Source organism: Parasteatoda tepidariorum, chromosome 7 (genome assembly GCF_982258835.1).
Source record: "Parasteatoda tepidariorum strain Cologne lab strain chromosome 7, Ptep-v5.0, whole genome shotgun sequence".
Taxonomy (NCBI): domain Eukaryota; kingdom Metazoa; phylum Arthropoda; class Arachnida; order Araneae; family Theridiidae; genus Parasteatoda; species Parasteatoda tepidariorum.
Genome location: NC_141761.1, coordinates 48,014,649 through 48,038,545, shown reverse-complemented (window position 1 = coordinate 48,038,545; position 23,897 = coordinate 48,014,649). Strand labels below are relative to the sequence as shown.

The window sequence follows — 23,897 nt, the reverse complement described above, 5'->3', positions numbered from 1 at the left end:
GAAAAAAAATATGCACTCATAACATTTGAAATTCACGATAAATGAGAAATTATTATAAATACAAAAGTAATTAAATAATAGTTAACATTTTGTAAGTGTATTTTCTAAAAATATTTATACTCTAAAAATTATTGTTAAATATTTATAGATCAAATGAGGGGAAAAATTATGAAACAAAGCTACTACAAACTAGAAATCTTTGAAATTAAATTTTAAACATATTTACATATTGCATTTCTGCTATACATTATTCACAGAAAAATTACATGATAATTCACAGCATGCTTTGTAAAACCATTAAAATCATAAAATAGGTGCACCTGGAAATCTCTTTGATTTTACAAGAAAAAAATTTGAAAATTAGTACAATAAGAACAAGAATTTGAAAAGAAAATCAGAACATACAATTTATCAGGACAATTTTCAGGTTTCGACATTTTCCCTCCAGAAATTACGTAATGTAAAACTTGTTCATTTGCTAATCCTTGGTATGGTTGAGATGCTAAAGTAGACATTTCCCATAAAACAACACCATAGGACCTACAAGAACATTTAGATTTTATTTAAAAATAATGGTTTAGAAGAAAAATATTGAAAATCAATAGTTTTTTAAGCATAATTTACACAATATTATTTATTTCAATCTTAACTATATGAGCATTTAACTCAGATTTTTCTCTGTATTACTAAGAATCTTTCTTGCAGAATAAACTTTTTATTTTCAATTGCTCAATTGGCAAAAATTTGGTATAAATTTGCACTGGAACCAGAGGATTAAGAAGTTGGCTGATTTATGGCACAACAAAATGCAAGGTGAAAAGAAAGCAGAAAAAATAGTTTAAGGCAAAAAAATATGTAATTAATTAAATCTAAATGAAATGTATTCAATTAATAAATAATCTAGTGAAAATATTACACACATATTTGAATGCTCTCTAATTTAAGTTAAACACATAATAAAATATATCAAACAATGTAGGAATATATCATATTAAGGCTGGATTTAACAGCATTTTTATATTTTGCTGCCACTTTCTAATACACATTGTTTTTTTTCATAGAAATGATTAACATACAAATAAATAAAATTCTGCCTAGTTTAGTGGTTTCAACATTTATACATTGAAGTAACAATTTTAATTTTATTCCCTTCTTACTATTTCAGCCTCTATTAAAATAGATAAGATTTTATTTTAAACATTTTTTTTTAACTCTTTTCAGACATTATTAAGTACTTTTTTGGCATTAAGAAATCAGCTTAAACTTAATTTAAAAAAAAAAAAAAACAATGACCGAGAAGCCAATTGTGCCTTTACTAGTAGCGAACATGAAACCAATTTAATTAAAAATGAGTCAGCAAATATAACAATTACAAACCATATACAGTACAGAACCCGTTATCCGGAAATCAGTAAATCGGAAAACCAAAAAACCGGAACGAAATTCAATAAATTTTCCCGCCATTTTTAAAAAAAAAAAAAAAATTTTTTCCCTCATAAGATTTTAGGATTTTTCTTTCTTTTTTGAAAGATGTTTACCTTACCATCATTTTGGAAATAATCATTAGTGTATTACTTCGTTTTTTCAAGATTATTTCCAAATATTTTTTTTTTAGTTGGGTTTAACAATAAAAAAAAAACGGCTTTTTGTAGTGATTCAGAAAACCGGAAAAATCAGTTATCCGGAATAGTGATGGTCCCGATCGTTCCGGATAATCGGTTCCCTACTGTACAAAGATTTCATAGAAGTTAATTAGTGTACAAGCAATCTTGCGTTCGCTCTATGAAGCATGTATGGTTGTTTTAATTTCAAACATTTCAGAAACAAAAAAGTATCTTTTCATTTAAAAAGTAGTAAGAGAGAAAACAAAATAATTTAAAAAAGTAACTTACCATATATCAGATTGAGAACTAAATAAACCATCCTTCAAACATTCTGGAGCCATCCAACGAACAGGTAACAGGCCCTTGCCTCCTTTTCGATAATAATCTGTTTCATATATATCCCTTGTCATACCAAAATCTCCAATTTTGCAAGTCAAATCATCTGATACCATACAATTACGGGCAGCCAAATCTCTGTGAACAAATTTTTTAGCAGCTAAATATGCCATTCCATCAGCAATTTCAACAGCCATTTTTAGAATCTCTTTTAAAGTAGGAGGAGTAACATTCTTGCCAACATTTTCCTGAAAAATATAAACAATTAAATTGAATTCAAAACAAAGATTTATAAAAACAAAGATAATCATATGAAAAAATAATTGTTTTACTTCGCTATCGGGTCGTCGGGAACGTAGGTAAGCTTTCAGGTCACCTTTTCCCATCAATTCCATAACCACTAACGTTGGATGTCCTTTAGAAACAACTCCTAACAATCTAACAACATGATGGCAGTTGAATGCTCTAAAAGAATAATTTCATTTTAATAAATTCATGCTATAGTTATATTAAAATGACAAGTTAGACATTCCTTTCAACAATAACTTTTGTTTTACATAAAACTAGTATTTATTTTTATGTAATAAAATATTCCACGCTTTAAAATAATTCTAATCTACCTCTAATACACATATAGAATAGAGGCAGTGCCAAAAAAATACATTTCTGTGTCCTGGGCTGTACTGAAAATGTATAAAACTCTTAGTATTAAGAACTTTTTAATTCTACTGTATAAAAATTGTACATAATACTTCAGCATGTAATTTTACAGGCAAGTATTTAAAATTAGAAATTAAGTTTTTAATAACAACAAGATTGAATTAAGACTAAATATATTGATTTCTACTGATAATAGCAGAATTTGGATTTTGACTGACATTAAAAGTGCCGTCCAATACTTAAAAAATTAGCTGAAAATGTATGATAAACATGACCAGGATTTTCTAGTACTTCTCTCTGAGCTAGGTTGGAGGAAATCAGTATGCTTCCAGTGGATTCCTTCATATGTTGGGGTGCACAGTAATGATATTGCAGATAATCTTGCTAGAAATGGTGGTGATCTTCTGATTGTCAACTCTGCTGAGCTAACTCCTTCTTAAAAAGAAATTTAAGGATTTAAAATCCACTCGCTCCACAAAAGTAATTTCCTTTCAACTTGGAGCCTCCCACCAGCTCATAATTGGTAGGGTTCAAAGGGTCTCTGTTATGCAGCTGCCCCAGGACTCTACAATCGGCCTTGGCAAGATTCAGAAGTGGTCACTTGAAATGCAAGAAATTTCAGAATGGGGTAAAGATATTTTCTCCTAGCTCCTGTTCCCTTCCCGCACACCTTCTTAATTGTTTAAGTGCCTCCTGGAGGCAGCTTGTTGTTGAGCAGGAGAAGATTTTCGATGTTCTCAGGTGACAAGGTTTTTTTTGGACCTGGTGTAGGCTTTCCTACACCAGGGGGTGAGAAACAACAACATCAATTTAAATAAAATAATCAAATTAATTTGAAATTAAGTTTTTATACTTACTTCATAACTGAAGCCTCTTGCAAAAACTCTATTCTTTCCCTGAGAGATGCAGTTTCATTCACGGTCTACATGCATCAAAATAAATAATGTAGATTAAGATACATACTGGAATAATGCATAACAATTTATTTACTTTAACATACAGTAAAAGAAGTAGTTCCCTTAATAGTTTACATATAAAAAGACAATGGATTTATTTACAGTCTATGTAACTGGGGGGAAAAAAGAAGACAGATCTGTTTACGGAAAATAAAAGATAAAATTTAGCAAGCTGAAGAAAGAAGGGTATTTTAATAGAGTAGGTCTCAACATTTAATAGCATGATAGCACAAATGATGTAGTTATTGATGGCAGGTAAGAACTGTTTTCAATGTCAAGACAGAGGATGATGGTGCTTTTCAAGTTCTATACCTCAACACTTTTTATTGCTCTTAAAGCCAAAACACTTTTATTTATTAGGTACATGATAGTTCGAATTCTTATAAACACCGCTTAAATTCTAGTATTTTAAATAAGATCATGGAAATATTACAATACCAAACTAATTTAATTAATGACTGATACTAAGTTTTTAATATTCAATTAAAAATTTCAATTATCTAATTCAGAGAAGTGATGACAAATGTCCATTTAGCAGTTTAATACAACTCTTATTTAGACAAAATAAAATAAAAAATTAAGGAAATAAAAAAATATAAAAGAAAAAATATGGAAGTTAACATACATAAAATGAAACAAATATAACAGTAATTTTTTGACATAATATATGGATTTGGGAAGACAACTTTTGATAATGGTTATCAAAACTCTGATTTGGGAGCATTGTCAGACAACTGTGCGATTGTTACATTGAAACTCAATTAGTTCAAACAGCAAATATGACATCAGCTGCCTAGTTAAAATATATGGTGAAAACTATGTTTGAATTGACCTCACACTGACAAGGTATTATATTCAATACAGATTTAAAAATTCATTTTGACATAGCTTTTATTTACATATTTTTAACTTGCAGTAAGCCTGATGCATTAATGTGATTAAACTTACATTATAGGATATCAGAATTTGATATCTGTACATACCTTAACTGCACACTTCATTAATCCTCTATCCTCAGTAGTAAATTCTCCTTTATAAACCATACCAAATGATCCTTGACCAAGTTCTTGGAGTAAAGCTATTTTATCTCGAGGCACTTCCCATTCATCAGGCTCATAAACTATAATGAAGTAGAAAATTATTTAAAACATACATAAACATGGGAAAAATAATTGTAATAATTTACAAAATTTGGCTGTTCTCTATGATTTAATACATAATTATATTCAATTAAACTTGGAAAATGTAAAATATATTTTGATACTTTGACTTTTCAGATAGGTCAAAGATTCAATTGATTTTTGTGTTTCTTTTAAATCAATGGAGCATTTGGAATTTTGCTCAGTTTGCGTAAAAATTTCTTTTGATTACCTATTTTCAGTGGCCCCCATCCCCCCTAAGCTCTTGGGCGCATTCTTGGGCAAATTCTAAATTCCTCCCAAACTATTCGTTTTATTTAGTGTAAAAATTCCCCCCCAAGCTTCAAGTGGGCGCATCGTGCGCCCACCTTCCCCCCTGGTGGGAGCCCCTGCCTATTTTTGCAATTGCATAACAAAAGAGAAATCTGGTTTTTGGCAGGTAAAACATTGTTTTTGTAATAGTTTTCTTGACTCAAAATATTCTATGCACAATGCATTTTGAGTAAACCTGATTTGAATATTTACATAGAGTTAAAATACACATTAAAAAAATATATATAAAAATTCTTCTAAAGAAATATTTACCGAAAACTTTACGAAAAACGACCAAATAGACAGGATTAAAAAGAAAACACACATAAAAGATTATAAACCAATAGATATGCTGAAAATTACTTTTATTGCATTTATTTGTGAATTATGTAATGGAATGTACTTACCAGCACTCATATATTCTGGGTTTACAGATGCATACAGCATGGTAGGCATATTATCATATCTATACAATAAGTGTAAAAATTATTAACATATAATAGAAAGTAATCGAATGAAAATATATACAAGCTCAGATTTACAACTGTAACAATACTCTGAAATATCGAATACATACTTCTTTTTCTGATAGGCATAAAACAAAATTGCTCCAAACGTACTAACTACTACAAAAACAATTCCAATGACTAACAAGGCTAAAAACTCAGGTCGCATGCCACCTGAAACGAAAAGGGAATTATTGTAAACAAGTTTTTGTTCTGTTTAAATGAGAAATTAATCCTAAATCATTATTAACTATTTATGACAACAAGAATAAAAAATTTTTTTTGTTAATAACTATCTGTATATAATAGTGTATTCTACAAAACACATGTAACAGCTGTAAAAAGCAGCATTCAATGGAATGTCACTTTTGGACACATTTCGGGGACTAAAAAGGTTCCAACTTAATTTTGAAAGTCCTGCAAATTAATGAATTATGTCTTAAAACCAAATTCACATGAGAGAAAAAAAAATTTATAAAATGCTAACAAAGATTATTTTCCCTTCGCTTTAGGGATTTTTTGTCTTGTCATTCTTTCCCTCAATTAAAAATGAATTTAAAATGTTTCATGTTTAATATACAGAAACAAAAGAAATCTGCTTTCAAAACTTTAATTAAATGACTCTTTGTCATAGGAATCATCTTGTTTTTAAAGAGCAAAAATTAATAAAACTTGTTTTTGAAGTGAGATTCTTGAAGGAAAAAAACAAAAAACAAATAAAAACAATTTTTTTTCACTGTATTAGAATGACACACTCAGTGAAGACATTTTGATGAGTATTAAAATACCATTGTGTTTACGGAATAGAAAACTGCTTTATGTGCCAGGTTTTCCAAGTAGGACTACAAATGCTCTATTGCATAGATTCTCAACCTTTCTAACGTTGCCGCCCCCTTAATAAGCAAAAAACATATCAACGCCCCCCTTTCAGTTATTTAGAGCATGAGGACGGGGGGAGCGTGCTGAATTATAAGATGCATTTTCAGGCAATTTTTTAAGCGTTAAATTTGAATGTTTTTTTTTTTGTTTTTTTTCTTTTTAAATTTAATGTGTACGTTAACTCTATAATTTTCTCCCGGCAGGTAATCGCAATCTATTTGTCATAATAAAAATAAATACGGTAATGAAAAAAATAAGTTCAACAAAGAAAACTGCTTAAGAGATGCTTAAAAAGAGCCACTTGTTCTTAATTAGATAATTAAAAAAATTACCCAAAAATAAAAATAGTAGTATTATCGAAACAATCAAGTTACTATGTCATTGGACTGATTGTACTTGATGGTTCATAGCCAATTTCTTAACGTTTGGTTCAATATTTTTACTGAGGTGAAGACGCAAGTCCCCTCGTTGCATGATTTCGAGTACATTTCTCTTTTTTGTGACTTGATCCATAACAGCACTGAATCCACGTTCGACAAAGTAGAAGAAAGGGAAGGAAATTAGAAATAATTTTGTCAATAAGAATGAATTTTGACAGTGTAGAGTAGAGGCGACTGATGTTACCTTGAAGCCAAAATTCTGTGAGTTATCACCATTTCAAAGCTTCATTAGTTGTAAGTTTGACCAATTCCTCCTGAATCTGAACCTCTTCTGTTTCAATATTCAAAAAAGAATTAATAACCCATTTGAGGAAATAGAACAAAACACATTTATAACGGTCAGAAAAGTCCATGTGAAAAGAGTCAAGGTTTTAACTATATTCTTGTGTACCATTAGAGGAAATTTCGCCATTCTTTTCAAGATACGATAAGATTTGAAATTGGTTGAACACATTCCTACCAAATTTCTGCTTCCAAAGAATAAGTTTTTTTAGAAATATAGAAATAACTGATTTCGTAGGGATCAAATTTAGTTTGTCACATTGAAGTTGCAAATTAACGCCATTAAATTTTGCAAATAAATCTACCAACGTCTATCTTAAATTCTAGCAATCTGTCTCTCACAGCTACATTCTGTCTTCGAGGAAAGCCAGTGAATCACGGTGTAGTAGCAAGCGATATTCTTCCGTTTTTCTTGAACAGCTGTCTGAGTAATCAATCGTTGAGAACGTTACTACGAATTTTGTTCGCAGCAGATATGACATATTGCAATGACTGATGCAAACGGTCGCTGAGATTTTTTCTTACTAAATACTGTCTGTGAATCACGCAGTGAGCTGCTAAAATATCTGGTACCACACTCTTCAAAACGGCGAAAAACCCACCATGTCGACCCACTATTGCAAGGGATATTTTTGATTAAATCGGATGAGGCTGGATAGTGTAAAACTGTTCCTAAAATTTCCTTAACAGCGGCAGTATCAATTCTTTGCCGATGGTATGACATTTCCCAGATTTAGTAATTAATTTTGATATATTATAAGAACTTATCAAACCATCATTGCATTTTTGTGATTAGGTTGTTAGTAAGCCAGTGGTCAAAGGTGCCTTCAGAAACTTGTCTTTGATGTTCTTATTTTGTTTGTGAGAATGAGTATTTTGCAAATGCTTCTGCTAACGGGAAGGCTCCATTGTCTCATTATATTAAACTTTGTTATAAAATAAATTCATGGGTAGTTGAGAGTTCGACAGCGATTGAACAAATCTAAACTTCAAGTACGTGGCACTGTATTGAATATACTTCTTTATGTTAACCAACATTGTCGGTGGCAGTAAAATACGAATGAAAGAAAATCAACTGTTTATTCAAATCAATAAATAATTTACGATTAAGAACTAGTTCAGAAACGTACCTGGCCAAATAAACAATGAAATCGAATCGAAACTGGGTAAAAAACTGCTAGGAAGCAAACTAAACCATCATAAGAAACACGGGTCAAATCAAACATTTTTACAAAAAGTGTGTGAAGTTTAATTCTCCATAAATGTCTTGAATATCAGAGGCAAAAACTACTGACTCATGCGCTGTGCTGAGGTGATTCGGATCGGAGAATATGTGTTGCATAAGTTCGTTTTACTGCTGGTACTAATGTTGTATCAGATAATCTAATTTATTATATTAATTTAATCTTTTTATTTATCATTAATTTCAGATTAATTTTATTTACTAAATGATTCTTAATTTAATAATTTTATTTGGGAGTATTAAAATTAAATTTGAATAACATAATCTGCTCATCGCCCCCTACAGCCCAAAACATACCTAGCGCCCCCTGCCGCCTAAAACAAGTCCACCGCCCCTCAGCATACTCCCAACGCCCCCAGGGGGGCATTATCGCCCCCGTTGAGAAACACTGCTCTATTGGATTAAGGTCAGGTGAATTTGGAGGCCAAGACATGACTTGAAAGACACTGGAATGTTCCTCGAACCAATCCATGACGATTCGATTCTTATGACATGGTGCATTATCGTGTTGGTAAATACCATCCCCCGCAGGAAAAACTGTTGCCATCATTGGGTGAACCTGGTCTGCAACTATGTTCAAGTAGCTTACAGACGTCAGGGATTGTTCTATGAGGATTATGGTTCCTAATGTGCCCCATGAAAACATTGTTCCTGGGCGAGAAACTATGAAAATCTGGGCGAGCCCATTGTTATAGATGGAAGGTGATCATAATGTAATGGCTCTTCGGTGTATATTTTTGGGAACAGGATGCACACACATAATTTGAAGTCAAAAAGTAAATAAATATAAACTTTAATGATAATAATAAAAAAAATAATTAACTAAAAAATAAATAAAAATAAAAAATACGAAAATAGTTCACTAAGATTTTTAGCTGGACAAATAGTTTGTGGAGACAAAGATCCATGATACATACAACATAGAGTTCAATTATGAAACTGAAAATTTATATCTAGAAAATCTATTTTAACGCTATCTAGCAGTGATCCAAAATTTCACCTATAGCTACTGAATCTTTTGAGAGATAAAGTTTTAACAAAATCAAAATCTTTTGTTATAGTTTTGGGCTCTTGTGCTATAATTCTATTATATTATGTCCCACCAAGTGGTTCACAAAGTCCTTTTTATAAATATTAACTCCTATAGCTTAGACAGGTACAAATGTCAGTTTCAGTAGCATGGAAATATTTTATTATTTTTGGTAAATCTGTTACTTTTAAATTATCCATGTTGGTAACCAGAGTACCATCTAACAATGTCTAAATTCTCTGGCTTTAATTTTTCAAGTGGCATTTGAGCCAATCTTTCTTTTTCAGCGGCTGCTTTTTTAATCCGTTTAGCAACAATGTTTTCAAGCACATTTTTATTACGGTGTTCATCATTACCAGTCATTGATGGTATGTTTCTAATTTTTGGATACAGCATAAGTTTAATATTTAGTTCATTGAAGAGTAAAGTGAAGTTCATTGAAAAGTACCTTTCTCACTCTAAATGAGTAACTTCTAATAAAAGATTGAAAATAAAAATTCTGTACTATTCACAATGTACTACGGCAATAGATTTCTGATAATATGTACTATGAATATGTAACAATGGGAGATAGATTTTGATACCAAATCTTTGGAGAACATGATGAGTATAAAATTCCACAGATAAAAAATAAACACAATGAAATAAACCACAGATAATAAACAAAAAAATAAACCAAAGATAATAAAAAAATCAACATTTAATAGAATAAAACTGGAAATGGTACACTAAAATTTCACAATTACAATAAAAAAATTACGGCAATAAATTATTTTGTGGTTGCAAAGATCCACAATACATACAAGATGGAGTGCCAAAATGAAACTGGAGCCTTACTTCTTTTGCATTTAGAAATTCTATTTTAGAACTAAACTAAACTCAGTGGCACGACTGCCCATTTCAGTTTGCTTGATCTTGGGCTATGGGGTGCAGGAGCAGATGTTCCGGTCAGGTGGTCAGCCGAACGTGGAACACCCAGTGTCTAGTTCCCAAGCACACTTGGTACTCATTTATCGACCCACTGAAGGGATGAAAGGCTGAGTCAACCTTGCCTGGCCCGAGGATTTTAGAACTAACTAATGGTGATCGGCAAATCTTATCTATGTCTCAATAGTATCATCTAGCATTTCACATATATTTAATGTTTATAAAATATTGAATTAACATTGACATTTTATGCAGAAATCGAATAGTAAAATAAAAAGTAGATATGATTTACTTCTAAAATCTGGAACAATGAAATATACAGCTCTAGTCCAGTTTCCATTCCCAGCAAGTGAGGTGGCTCTTAGCCTCAGAGAATAATTTCCAGGTAATAAATCATTAAATATGTAACCCATTTTCTTCTGGTAATCAAGTTGAGTGATGCAAATAGGTATTGTTTTGTACTAAATAATTAAGTAATAAATCAGTAAATAAAATAAAGATTTTCAGCATAAAAATTATGAAAAAGGTAGAAAGTTCCTACTTACATCTGAAGCATCAGATGATCTTATTTCAACATGATAATTTACAATTAAGCCATTGTAGTCTTTAGGTTCATCCCATTTCACATAGATGCCAGCTGTCAGATTCTCATTGTTAATTATGATACTTGATTCCTCAATATCATCTGCACCACCTTCAGATAAAAGTCAAATATTTATTAGAAATAAATTTCAGGTTATAAGTAATAGTTCAGAATTTATGTGTAAATAGATACTAATAATAAATAAGGAATTATAAAACTTAGAGATTCGAACATTTTGTAGGAGTTTAAAATTTAAAAATATATTGCTACATAATTGATTTCCTATATAAATATTAAGTTCATGAAAAAAGATATAGATCTTAAAAGATGTTACTTATAAGAGACAATAATGATTGTGTCAAAAATACAGTAGGATAACAATGCCGTTTTTTAGGATTATAAAATAAGATAAGAAGACACCATACAACTGATAGACCAGTTCACATAAAGTGAAAGTTCAATAGTGCTAAGATGGATTTTTTCAAAACAAAACAATCAAAGACAGCATGTTTTTTAGTGAAGTGATTACACAATTCTTTTACTCATACAAAGAGCTAAACTAGTGTCACAAGATTATTACCTCTAATCACTTCATCAACCTTAGCAAAAGAGAATATACTGTTTACTTACTCTGGGTTAAAGTGGATTTGAGGCTAATATACTTCTATTCTAAAACCTTTTACATGGTTTTGTTGGTGCAATTGGTTAAACAGCACTCTTTATCAACAGCAAGTATCTGGCAATAAATATTAGCAATGCACTCATCTTCTGCTGCTAAAAATCCTATTACTATGCCTCGCGAAGTTTTAGCTACATCTACTTATTACGATTTTATGCTCTCATGCAAATTAATCAATCATTTATACACTATCCATAGAGTGCTTTTTTTTTAACCTTATTTTATAACACTGAAATGTAGTGCTGCTATTTCTACTCTAGATTCTCTACCTTTCATTTGGGAGACCCTTACAATATAAAAGAGGAAAAATTAAACCATGCATAAAAACAATGTATGAATTAAAATGCAATACTTTTCTTAACGATGCAATCTAAATAGTATTCCAAATAAAAATAAGGATTGTAAAAATGCTTACGAGCAAAAATATATATAAGTGTCAATATTTTTTTATTTATTTTTTTTTATTTCCAATGAGCTGCACAATTGGTCTTGCCAATGAGCAGACCTAGTGCTTTCTCCAGAGGTGGTATCCACTCTTTCAGGACCACCACAATGTGTGAGATACCGTTGGTCATGTTAATTTGGACGTCTAGTTTCTGCCACACTAGATGGCAGCACCGAGACTCTATTTGGTTGCTAAAGTTCACTAGGAATTTAATTTTGCCGGAAATGCCAAGAGCCAATAAGGCACTCCAGGGATCTTTTACATGCCGCATAATCATACGACATGGACGCTGAGGATTTTCTGCATCCCGAAAATCCGGTGTCTGGGCCAGGGATCGAACCCGCAGACTTGGGCTCAGAAGGCCGACGACAAACCAACTGTGCCACTCAGCCACTAAGTGTCAATATTGAATAGATATTTTAAAACAGGTGGATATTGATTTATTTATTTATATTTTGGTCAAAATTAAGTTTCTTTAAAAAAAAATTCAGAAAAATTGTTTTTTTAAATTCAAAAAGTACATTTTAAATTTCAATTTAGGTTAGTCCAGTTTTAAAAATATAGAATTTGACTGCCTACTAAAAGTTGTTTCCAAGTGAGTAACATGATTTTTATGACTTAATTTGGGCCTCAGATGTCACAGTACCTTTCTTTAAATTATAGCTTTAAAAATTTAAATTATAAAAATTATTTTGTATTGTTTCACAATCCTACATGAAATTTCAATTAAACTATGGAAAGTAAAAAAAAAGGTGGTATATAAATGCTTTCTTGATGAAATCAAAACAAGGTTGGCAAGTTTCTGCAGAGGTGGTTAAAAGCACTGGTAGAAACCGGTTAAAAATTGCATGGCAGAAACCCTTTTCTGCCACATTTTTGGCAGAAATTCAGAAAATGACATAAAAGTAAGCACTGAGATTGACATACAATGCATAATTCATAGAAAAAACAATTAAATGTTAAACAAAGTACAATTTATTTACAAAATTATCACCATTCAAAATCAAATATTACATTGTTTACACTCTGCAGTAATCTATAACAAAAGACAAGTTTTGATGCAGTTTCTAAACCTAAACAATTTCTCAATTTGCAATGCACGAATGAGAAATTTGAGAAGATGCTTTTAAGTTCAGCAGAACTAGCAGGCATTGCCATTAAGGAACAGGCAAGATTTATGAAACTTTCATCTATTGCATATTTTTTAAAACTGGACCACCATGTAGCAGATGGGGTAGTTGTCAAAACTTTACTAGAAAAATAAATTTCAGAAAATGGGGCCAATTTGTTTTGCAAAGCTATAACATAAGATACAAAATCTGAGTTAATATTGGCGAGTAAAATTCTGGCACTTTCTTCTTGAGCACATGATAATTTCAATTCCAAGTACTTTGGATGCAGCATATAAGCTAGCAAATGATAATCAGTAACTGCCTGGTTAAATCTGTATGTCACATGATTTTTATAAACAGTCATAAGTTTCTCTTTACTTAATTCATTTTTCAGTTGACTTAAACAAAATGTCATTAAGCAATTACTAGAACTAATAAAGAGGTTTTTTTAGTTTCTGCCACTGGCATGGCAAAAACCAGTTTCTGCCGGCAAAAAGCCAACCCTGAATCAAAATCACCTTAACTTCTTAAAACAATAATATGCTTTATTTAACAAAGCAATGCAGGGGAAATCTCTTAGTAGTTAATAAGATAAAAGTAAAATAGATATTAGAAAAGAAATTACCCAAAGGAAGAGTTCGAACAGTTGTTATAGCCTGAGAACTGCACGGTTGTTCCAACTCTCTACTTTTCTCTTGGCAAGCTTTAACCTGTTAAAACAAATAAACAATTCATATGCAACTTTTTAATCAGGTATGATTTAATAAGACAAACAAAAACTGATAACAAAATCAAGCAAAAAAGTTAGACAAACACACTTAAAATAGACATTGTTGTAAGTAAAATATGTTTTCATGGCAAAATACTATGTAAATTAGTTTATGAAATATGGATTACATAATTAAAAAGATGCTTAATAGATTTTTTAATGTCATTGAAAATTATTTTTGCACAAACACAAGCAATTGTCATAAAGATAAATAAATAAATAAAAATTACCTCAATGGTGTACTCTGTAAAGTGATGAAGTCCAGTTACAGCACGATACATTTCTTCAACTTTGAAATAAAACCGCCCTTCTCGATCAGGCGATGCTGTGGTTGATGGTTCTTCAGATGTAAGTTCAGTATTAGTTGTCATGGTGAAGTCAACATTAGAATTGGGAGTTATATTGTAAAAAAATGGCATTTTTGACGCAGGTGCTCGAGTAGTAGATGGTAAATTTTGATTCAAATCAGTATTGATACCAGCATTGGCATTAAAAGATGGGCTGCAATAAAAAAATTATAAAAATATCAAATAAAATACTTTCACTCTACTATTTACTCTTATGTTAAAGCAATAATAAAAAGGGAAGCACATATTGAAAAGGAATATATTATTTTTGCCTATATACATTAAAATGTCTGTCATAGATAGGGTTTATACCAGTATGTTGCCAAATGTTGGTAAAATCACACGCGCATAGGAGACAAATTTGTCTTTTTGAAATACGTTTAGAATTGACAAAATAGTAAAGAAAAATATTTTTTACATTGAATTTCATACATTTATTGTACAATTTTGTAAAAATTTTATTGTATTATTTTTTGTAAAAATTTTATTGTACTAATTCAGGGTGTGTAGCCAAATTTTACAACAAAAAATAAGCACCTTTAAAGTACTCAAAAAATATATTTAAGCACTGTAAAAAAATATAATAAGGTTGGCAAATTTTAAAAAATTGACGGTTTTAACCCTCACATTAAAAAAAAAACCTTTTGACATAATTCTTTGACAATCGTCGAAAACCTAAAGTTTCTGCGTAAGGATATTATAAATATGAATTATTTTTAAATTAACATACAAGTAAAATTACAAGCGTTCTATCAATTATGTTCTGGAATTATATTTTAATACAAAACTCTTTGTTTTGAAAATAACTGTCAAAAATCCAAAAGGCCTGTTTAGACGATCCAATTTCTTGGACAGAGATTGATTGATATTGATGGAAACTTGTTTTGCTTTGAGCTTGGATCGTGTAAACAAACATCCAAGAACTTGGTCCAACTTCTTGGACGATAGTAGAGCATGTTCTACTTTCCATCCAAGTTTTTTCTCCCTTAACCAATCAGCGTCTTAGGTTTTGTGACGTCAACAAGCTGGCAGCAAATTATGTCATTTTGTTGTGGGTTTTCATATATTTTAGTTCAAATAAATTGATCTGTTGAGGTTTATTTGTGTTATTATGATTTTATTTGAATTTATTTAGTAATTTTAAACTTATGTAAGTATTATTTTATAATGTTGAATATTAACAATGCGCATGCGCAAGTTTTTCTTTCAACGAATCAGCGACATTAAAGAACTTGGATAGTGTCAACGAATCATCCAATTTCTTGGACAGAGAAATCCGTCCAATTTCTCGGATTCAAGAAATTGGACCGTGTAAACAGGCCTAAATTTTGGTGCAAAAAATATTAAATAATTATAAATAAAAATGTGTCAAATTGCAATTTATACAATCCCTTAATTTGCTTAATTATTCAAAATAAAAACAAAATCAATTATCTAATTTTTAAAAAAAAACATTTAACAATCATCTTATTCTTTATATGTAAAATAAGTTTTCATTTACTTCCACTTTAACTCCTCTTTCCCCCAAAGCAAGCGATTACAAAAAATTAGTTTTGAGGCTCTCAGTACTCAAAGTTCATTTGCCAGTTTTGTATGAAGAAGACCGAAAATGAAAATGTTTTTTTTTTCAAATGATGCTCAGCTGTATATACTAGAATGTTGACCTACTAAACTATTACAACATAATAAAATAACATGTAATTAGGAAATTTATTCTAATAACTGCAATAAATACTGATGGTAACTTAATTAAACCCTTGAATTGATTAATTAAAAAACTTATTGACTCTTTTAAACAAATAGTTACATGTTTTGTAAATTATAATTAGTTTACTTATCAGGGAATATATTATATTTATGATTTATTGGAAATATTCATAGCAGGAGTGCAGAAAATTCTCAGTCCTTAATATTTCCCACATACAAAGTTTACATGTTTTGTAAATTATAATTAGTTTACTTATCAGGGAACACATTATATTTATGATTTATTGGAAATATTCATATACATATAAGCAGGAGTGCAGAAAATTCTCAATCCCTAATATTTCCTACAGACAAAGTTTTTTTTCTCTTCTTTTGATGGAAATTTCCCTAGAAATTTCAAAATTTTTCCTTCTTTTTCTTTCAAGTACAATAACTTTTTTAAAAGATTTTTGGAAAATAAAGTTTAAGTAAGAAAAAAATTTACTTGATTTTACACAATTCTTGAATAAACGAGCATTTGTTAGAAATCGAAGTATGTTGAAATAGTAATACAGTACAAAACCCGTTATCCGGAAAATCAGAAAACCGGAACAAAATTCGATAAATTTTCTCGCCATTTAAAAAAAAAAATTTTTTTTTTCCTCGTAAGATTTTACGATTTTTCTTTCTTTTTTTAAAGATGTTTACCTTACCATCATTTTGGAAATAATCATTAGTGTATTACTTCATCGTTTTTTCTTATTTTTAAGATTATTTCCAATTTTTTTATTTTTTTAGTTGGGTTTAACAATAAAAAAAACGGCTTTTTGTAGCGATTCAAAAAACCGGAAAAATCAGTTATCCGGAATAGCGATGGTCCCGACCGTTCCGGATAATCGGTTCCCTACTGTATTTATTAAATTAAAGGTCCCACTTATAAACTTAAGGAGTTTAAACTAATGAATACACAAATTGACATTTAATGTTTTTTAACAAGGAAAAGTTAGCAAAGCGACACATTTTTGAATAACAAAAAAATTTGTAGGAATTTTATTGGACGAAAAATTTTTTCTTTGGCTGCCTGAATTTCCATCAAAACTTCATTTGCATAATTAGATATATTCTGCTAACCTGCATATAAGTAATAATTTCAAACATTAAGAATAAAAAAAAAAATTATAAATTGAGATCAGACAATTATTGGCAACCACTTTAGTTTTAGTTATTCAAAAAAATCAGATTAAATTGTGGCATAAAATAATTAAAATCAATATTAAGATTGATAATAAGTAACAAGTCATAGTTACTACTTGTAATATAATATATTAAGAGTACCATATTTTTAGAAAAACTAATTAATAATTCAATGATTTTGGCTATACTTTTTTTATAAATGCAATACTTACATAAATTATAATTATAGTACATATACAAGTATTGTGCATGATTGAATGTCTAATAAAATGTTTCCAACGTTAATAAATAAAACTTGACCAAGGTTTTGACAGTTTTTATCAGATTCCGACAATTTTTAATACCTTTCCACAGGCTCTTTTGACGTGCCAAGTCAAAAACCAGTTTTTGACATCAAAATCTCAACCCTGTAATTAGGATATGTGCACTAATAATAAAAAAATTTTCTTCCTATTGTTGAAAGTTCTTCATTAATACATTAACAAAATGCAAAATAATATCATAAGATTTTACATGATCAAGATAAAGTAACTAGATTCTGACAAAGAACTCTTTTTTTGATTACATCAGCCACCATTAAAACAATGTACACCATAAAAACAATATACAACAATTATTTTAAAGATATTCAATATTAAGTGGCTCAATCTACTTTTAATTACATTATTTAACTATGTAAAAAAAATTATTCAAAATTATAATTAAATTAATTATTATTTAAAAAGGTTATTGAGTGCATTTTTTAGATTTAAATTAAAGTTATTTATAAAAGCATGTTCAAAACATTAACAAGATTATTATTGATCATGCCAAATGTTCAAAGTGTGAAGCATCTATAGAAGAAGAATGAATAATAAAGAATGTGTAAAGAAGTAAGCAAACTAAAAAAAAAAAAATAAAAAAAAAATTCATTTTACAAATGTAAATCAGTGAATGGTCCCTAAAAATTGTTTATTATTATTTGTTACTTGGTTCAGCATTACTTAAATTTCTTTAATGAAATGTTAAAAGAAAAACTAACTTAAATAATTTTGAAATGTAGATACAATGACTATTGAAGCTGAACATTTTTACCCTACATTCTTTTAATGTTTAACAAATCAGAGATAATCTAATTTTTTACTTCAATTGTTTTTAAATAAAATAATTAAGAGATGAATTCAAGTTTTATGAAATAACAAATTTTTGCAAAACTAAACATATTTTTTGCTACATTTAAAATATTAAATGCCCCTCACTTCTTACTTTTTTTTAAAATCTTTGATCTAAATATTATTGAGTTATCTCATAAAACTTAAGAATATTGAAAAATTTAAAAGTAATAATATAATAGTTAATAAAAAGTAAGAAGCAGAAAAAAAGGAATGAAGTACAATAAAAGTTTACAGAAATGTTATGCAATTGGGAATGTAATGCAAGTAAAAACATTGCGCTTAAAACTCTCAACTAATTCTTAAATTTAATCACAAAAAAAAGGGAGATGGAAATTTTTAAGAGATGAAGCTTTGGGATTTTAGACTGCTTTGGGGACCCACATGAAAATACATAATTAGTGAATGATCCGCAAGTCAAGTTCAAAGATTATGGTACTGATCTATAAATAGAATATCTTGAGAACGCCGTTAGTCTGCCAGTGACGAACACAATGGCATGTCACCAACGAAGAAATTAAAAAGCAAAATAAAACTTTCGTTCGCTTTTAGGAAAAAATTTGGCTATGTTTAGTTAGTCCCCACGATCAGCGAAAATTCAAGAGATTTTTCAGTTTGATTTCAGAAGGTGGAAAATAAAGCCTTTTCACATAGATGCCAGCTGTCAGATTCTCATTGTTAATTATGATACCTGATTCCTCAATATCATCTGCACCACTTTCAGATAAAAGTTAAATATTTATTAGAAACAAATTATAGGTTATAAGTAACAGTTCAGAATTTATGCGTAAATAGATACTGATAATAAATAAGGAATTATAGAACGTATGGGATTCGAACATTTCGTAGGAGTTTAAAATTTAAAAATATATTCCTACATAATAAAGCAAATGCCTCAGTTATAAACTGTGAAAATGCTTTTCTTTAATATTATATTAACTTAAAAACACAAGTTTAGAAATAATAACAAAATTTCATTAAATATCTTTAACTATAAACATCTTCCTCTTCAATGATTGGAAGCATATTCTATGCTAAAAAACATACAACAAAATAAGTCTTAAACAGCTTAAAACTGAAAGTAATAAATGACTATATAAAAGTAATATAAACTGATAAACAATAGCAATTTTCACTTTTTGAAGAAAGGGAAAAAATCTCGTTTAACTTTATAAATTTCTTATATAGAAAGAATTTTGATTCAATTATACAGAAAAATGATACTTAGTAGCTTAGCAAATATACATTTAATGTAAAATATGAAATATTAAAAAATAGGTTAACTGTCTTACTTTTTTAAGTAAACTTTGTTATGAAGAAAATCTTCAAATTGAATTTGTGATTCAGTTTCTTCTCCTTGAGTAGGAATATTTTTTTTTGAACAAGAACAACAATCTTTTGGTTTGGTTTCTTCTTCTTTTTGCTTTTCATCAAATTTCAGAGGGTCTTCTGTAACTGGAATTTTCTCCTGAACAGGTTTTTTCAAATCAGATATTACTAATGCTAAAAATACAAATAAGTAATTCAAAATAAATAACTTTTATTCATCTTTTAACAAACTATAAAGGAAAAAAATGCAATTAGCAAAATTTAAAAAATAACTCATAAAAGGAATCATAAATTTAAGGATGATCCCACACTGGCATAAGACAATTTTGATTTGCAACTCAAACACTTAAACTTTTTTTTACAAACTTAAAAAATTAAATTTTATGAAGTATGCAAAGGAATTTGTTTTAATTACAATCTATGAGTCCTACAATCTATAAGTTCTTTAAATTTTTCAAAATTAAATAAAATCAAGATTCATTTTTGTCTTCAGAATTAGATTGAATAAAAATATGCAATAATTCGCAAAATCTAAATTTTTCACAATTTGGAAGTGAAGCATAATCCGGTTATAAGTCAACATTTAACAGTTTTGTCCCATGTATACCTTAATTCAGTGTTATAGCATGTAAATACACAAATTTTTAGAGGCAAAGATGTATCGGGATAAAAAATCACTATCCTTTTTATTAAACATAAAAAGATATATAATGTACAGACATCAGTACGTTTGGTTGAAATTTGTACAATGTATCGATTATTCAAAATTTTTTGTTCTTTTTTATTTTATCAGTTTCTTATCGTAAGTATGTAAAATATGATACTTCAATGTAATATCCATAAAAGCTGTTGCTTATAAAACAAATTGTGAATCAAACATTAAACTTAAAAAGGGTAAAAAAATAACATCTTAGCACATCATCAAAAATTAGAACTTATATAGCAAATTTTTGATCATAATATCATATTAGACAAAATATACATTGGGGAATTTATCCCTAGCAAAAATCCTCTATTGGAGATGATTTAATGCAATACAAGTAAAAGACTCCTGACTTACGAGGATCTAATCAATAAAATGCCCTAACTACCTGGTGATTACTTCCAGAGAGGTAATTTGATTAAGGGAAGATCTAAGACGAAATTCTATCATGAATTCCAAATTATGCAATGAAATATAGAGAAAATTAAATGTAAATAAAAGGCTTTATTCACATGATAGTTTACTACCATGAATATTTCTTAAAACAAGCTTTAAATGTTTACTATTTGTAATTATACAGTGTTCTCGCAAAGTTTATATATTTTTGACTTTATGTTGTTTAACAAATCTAAAAATGTATGTTGATTACAAGATACCTTGTATACATTATATATGCACAATATTTTGCAACAATGATGCTACAATATTTGAAACAATAATGATCATTTTGTACTTACGCTCATTACAGTAATTTCTTTGACTCACAAATTCAGAAGAATCTTTTTCTCGTATACCTTCTACGATGTAGTACTTGATTACACCATTAGGATTTTTTGGAGGAAACCATGTTACTACAATTTCATTAGGTGAAGATGCATGAGCCTTTAGATTTACAGGTGAAGTAGGAGCTTGAAAGATTAAAAAAAAAATCATCAACTTATCTATGTTAATGTTTCATGAATATATATTCAAATAGTGATTCAAAAGTTGCACTAATTATTTCTTAAAAAATTTTACACTTTAAATGAGGTAACTGAAATATCACGTAAAAAATACAAGGGGAGGCTATACTATTGGTGAAGTACAGGTAAGGTTATATAAAGTTCAAAGTCCACCACGGAACACAATAGTACTTTTAAAATAATTCCTCTATTTATAACTTTTAGATTAAAAGAGTGAATTTGAACATCACAGGGATGAGATTAGCCAAGAGGCAAAAAAGCTGAATTTCCACGATAGTAAATTTTAAGCAAGCGCAACCCTTTAATAATAAATTCCAGACAGTTTAAGGTAATAAATAATGTGTTGACATACAATTGTGTACTAATCTATTATTATATAAATGATTACATTGATACTTAACATTTAGTGAAAATAAAAATTACCAATTGAAAAAATAAAGCTGGAAATTATATTTTTCCTCAGGTCACATTAGAGACAATCATTACTTGAAAAACTACCTGGTTTAGCAAATTAAAACTACTGAGAATATACATTAATATTTCATTTCTTTTAATAAATACTTTTATGTGATTTATAGCAAATATATCAGTAATATTACTTTTTAAATTATATTGGAAAAAAAAACTTTAACAATGGACCGAATCATTATGTTCATATTATAGTCTAATCTAACTAGAGCCCTCTGAAACATATCAATAACAGGGAAGTAGAAATATATAGTAACACCTTAACATACGAAAATTGCTATTTTAGTTTTAAAAATTACATGACAATCAGCAGTTTAGATAATTGTTTTTTATTTGATAAGAATTTTGCATTTTATAGCATAAATAACAGCAATTATAAATAAAATTCTGATGATGAGTTAATTAACTCTATTTCCAAAAAAAAAAAAAAAAAAAAAAAAAAAAAAAAAAAAAAAAAATTAAATCCCTTTTTAAGTGATTGCTTTTGTTTGCTATATTTAGTCGATAGTCCATCATCTTCAAACATCTTGTGACAAATCCTATTTTTTTTTTTCTTTGCAAGCACAAAATGTAAGTTTTGAACCCTTCCAGTTTCTCTGATGTTGTAACACTTACATATACTAATAATCGTTGTTAGAAAAACAGTCACCTTTATAGTAACTAATTTTAAAAAAAATTTACTGCTTACAAGAATCACGATAGTTGATCTTAAAATTGCGTGAATATGAATAACAATTATGGATTTTGAAATCACATGAATATGAAACTAGATATACGATTTTGAAAATGAGAAATACAAACTGGGACATAGAATTTTTAAAATGCATAAATACAAATCACGAGTCATAATTTCTAGATCGCGTAAATACAAATCATGATGCGTAATTTTTAGATTGCATAAATAAGAATAATGATGCATAATTTTTAGAATGCGTGAATGCGAATCCCAATGCCTTATTTTAAAATCACGTATAAATACGAAAATCAATGTTTGATATTATAAACCGCATGAGCAAATCAAGACATTGAATTTTAAACTTGTGTGAATACGCATCGCTACATAGGTTTTTGAAAAGGCGTAAATACGAATCACAATATCGGATTTTTAAATCGCAATAGAATCGCGACATACAATATTCAAATCGCGTGAATAAGAATCGCAACACGCAAATATGAAAAGCTATGTTTGATATTAAAATCGTGTGAATAAGAATCGAGATATTAGCAGATTCCAGGCTCGGGACCTCTAAAAGGCAACAAAAAATTAGATTAAAATTGCTTTTAATTTTTTAAAAAAAACTGTGTTCTTCACATTGGCATTTATTTTGCAACATTTTTATAATTAAAAGATGCTGTATAGCTAGAGGGCATAACTTAACATTCATAGTTATGAATAATAGTGGCAAAGTCAACGTCTATTCTGTTAAAATTTGTAATTGGATTTAATATTTCTCAATCAAAACTCAATAATTTTAATTTAAAAAGTATTTAAAAAATATCGAATCCAGCCAAACATTTCTTAAAAACATTTATTTGTCACTAATCCTCTAAACTACCATTTTGAAAAATTTTGTTAATTCTCACTCGCGAAATGCAAAGAGTTGGTAATAAAGTGCAATTTAACATAATCATTTAATATTTTATTAAGAATTTAGACTAAAATAAAAACTAGATGGTTTCGTTTAAAGTTCAAACAAGATTAAACTGTGTCCTTTTTTTGTTGAAAGACAGAGATTGGTTCTGCGTGTAGAAAAATGTCATCTCTGTATTAGTCAGGAGAGAAAAAAAAGTTTTAAATAAGTACGAAGCGCGGGAGATACAAAGAGAGAGCAAAATAGAAGTTTTTTCTGCGACCATTCCAATGAGTTCCAGAAAAATTATAATAATACCTGAAAATCTCAGTGATTCTGAAAGATTTGTAGAAAAGATTTAAAAACAAAAAAAAAAATCAAAAGAGAGACACAATAAAAAGATAAAATAATGAAAAAATGCAAACTAAATTAAATACAATTACAGGGTGTATAGTCAAATCTTTCAACAAAAAATAAGCACCTTTTTATGTACTTTTTAAGCACTCAAAATATATTTTTAAGTACTATATACAGTAACAAAATAATTTTCAAAGACTTTAGATGATCATGAGAAAATAACTGGT

General features: G+C 28.9%; 1 protein-coding gene across 3 annotated transcripts in view; it reads right to left on the bottom strand.

Moving 5' to 3' along the window:
• Positions 1-23,897, bottom strand: part of LOC107443324 (insulin-like peptide receptor) — a 148,041-nt gene that overhangs the window by 4,608 nt on the left and 119,536 nt on the right. For all 3 annotated transcript variants that reach the window (XM_087167820.1, XM_016057149.4, XM_087167821.1), the window contains 13 exons: positions 21,050-21,220; positions 19,573-19,783; positions 14,133-14,403; positions 13,759-13,843; positions 10,860-11,008; positions 10,607-10,775; positions 5,585-5,687; positions 5,415-5,473; positions 4,540-4,676; positions 3,458-3,522; positions 2,273-2,405; positions 1,893-2,188; positions 406-540 (listed from right to left, as the gene is read on the bottom strand). In XM_087167820.1, the coding sequence (XP_087023946.1) occupies positions 406-540; positions 1,893-2,188; positions 2,273-2,405; positions 3,458-3,522; positions 4,540-4,676; positions 5,415-5,473; positions 5,585-5,687; positions 10,607-10,775; positions 10,860-11,008; positions 13,759-13,843; positions 14,133-14,403; positions 19,573-19,783; positions 21,050-21,220 (1,984 nt within the window). The remainder of the gene's footprint in view (positions 1-405; positions 541-1,892; positions 2,189-2,272; positions 2,406-3,457; positions 3,523-4,539; positions 4,677-5,414; positions 5,474-5,584; positions 5,688-10,606; positions 10,776-10,859; positions 11,009-13,758; positions 13,844-14,132; positions 14,404-19,572; positions 19,784-21,049; positions 21,221-23,897) is intronic.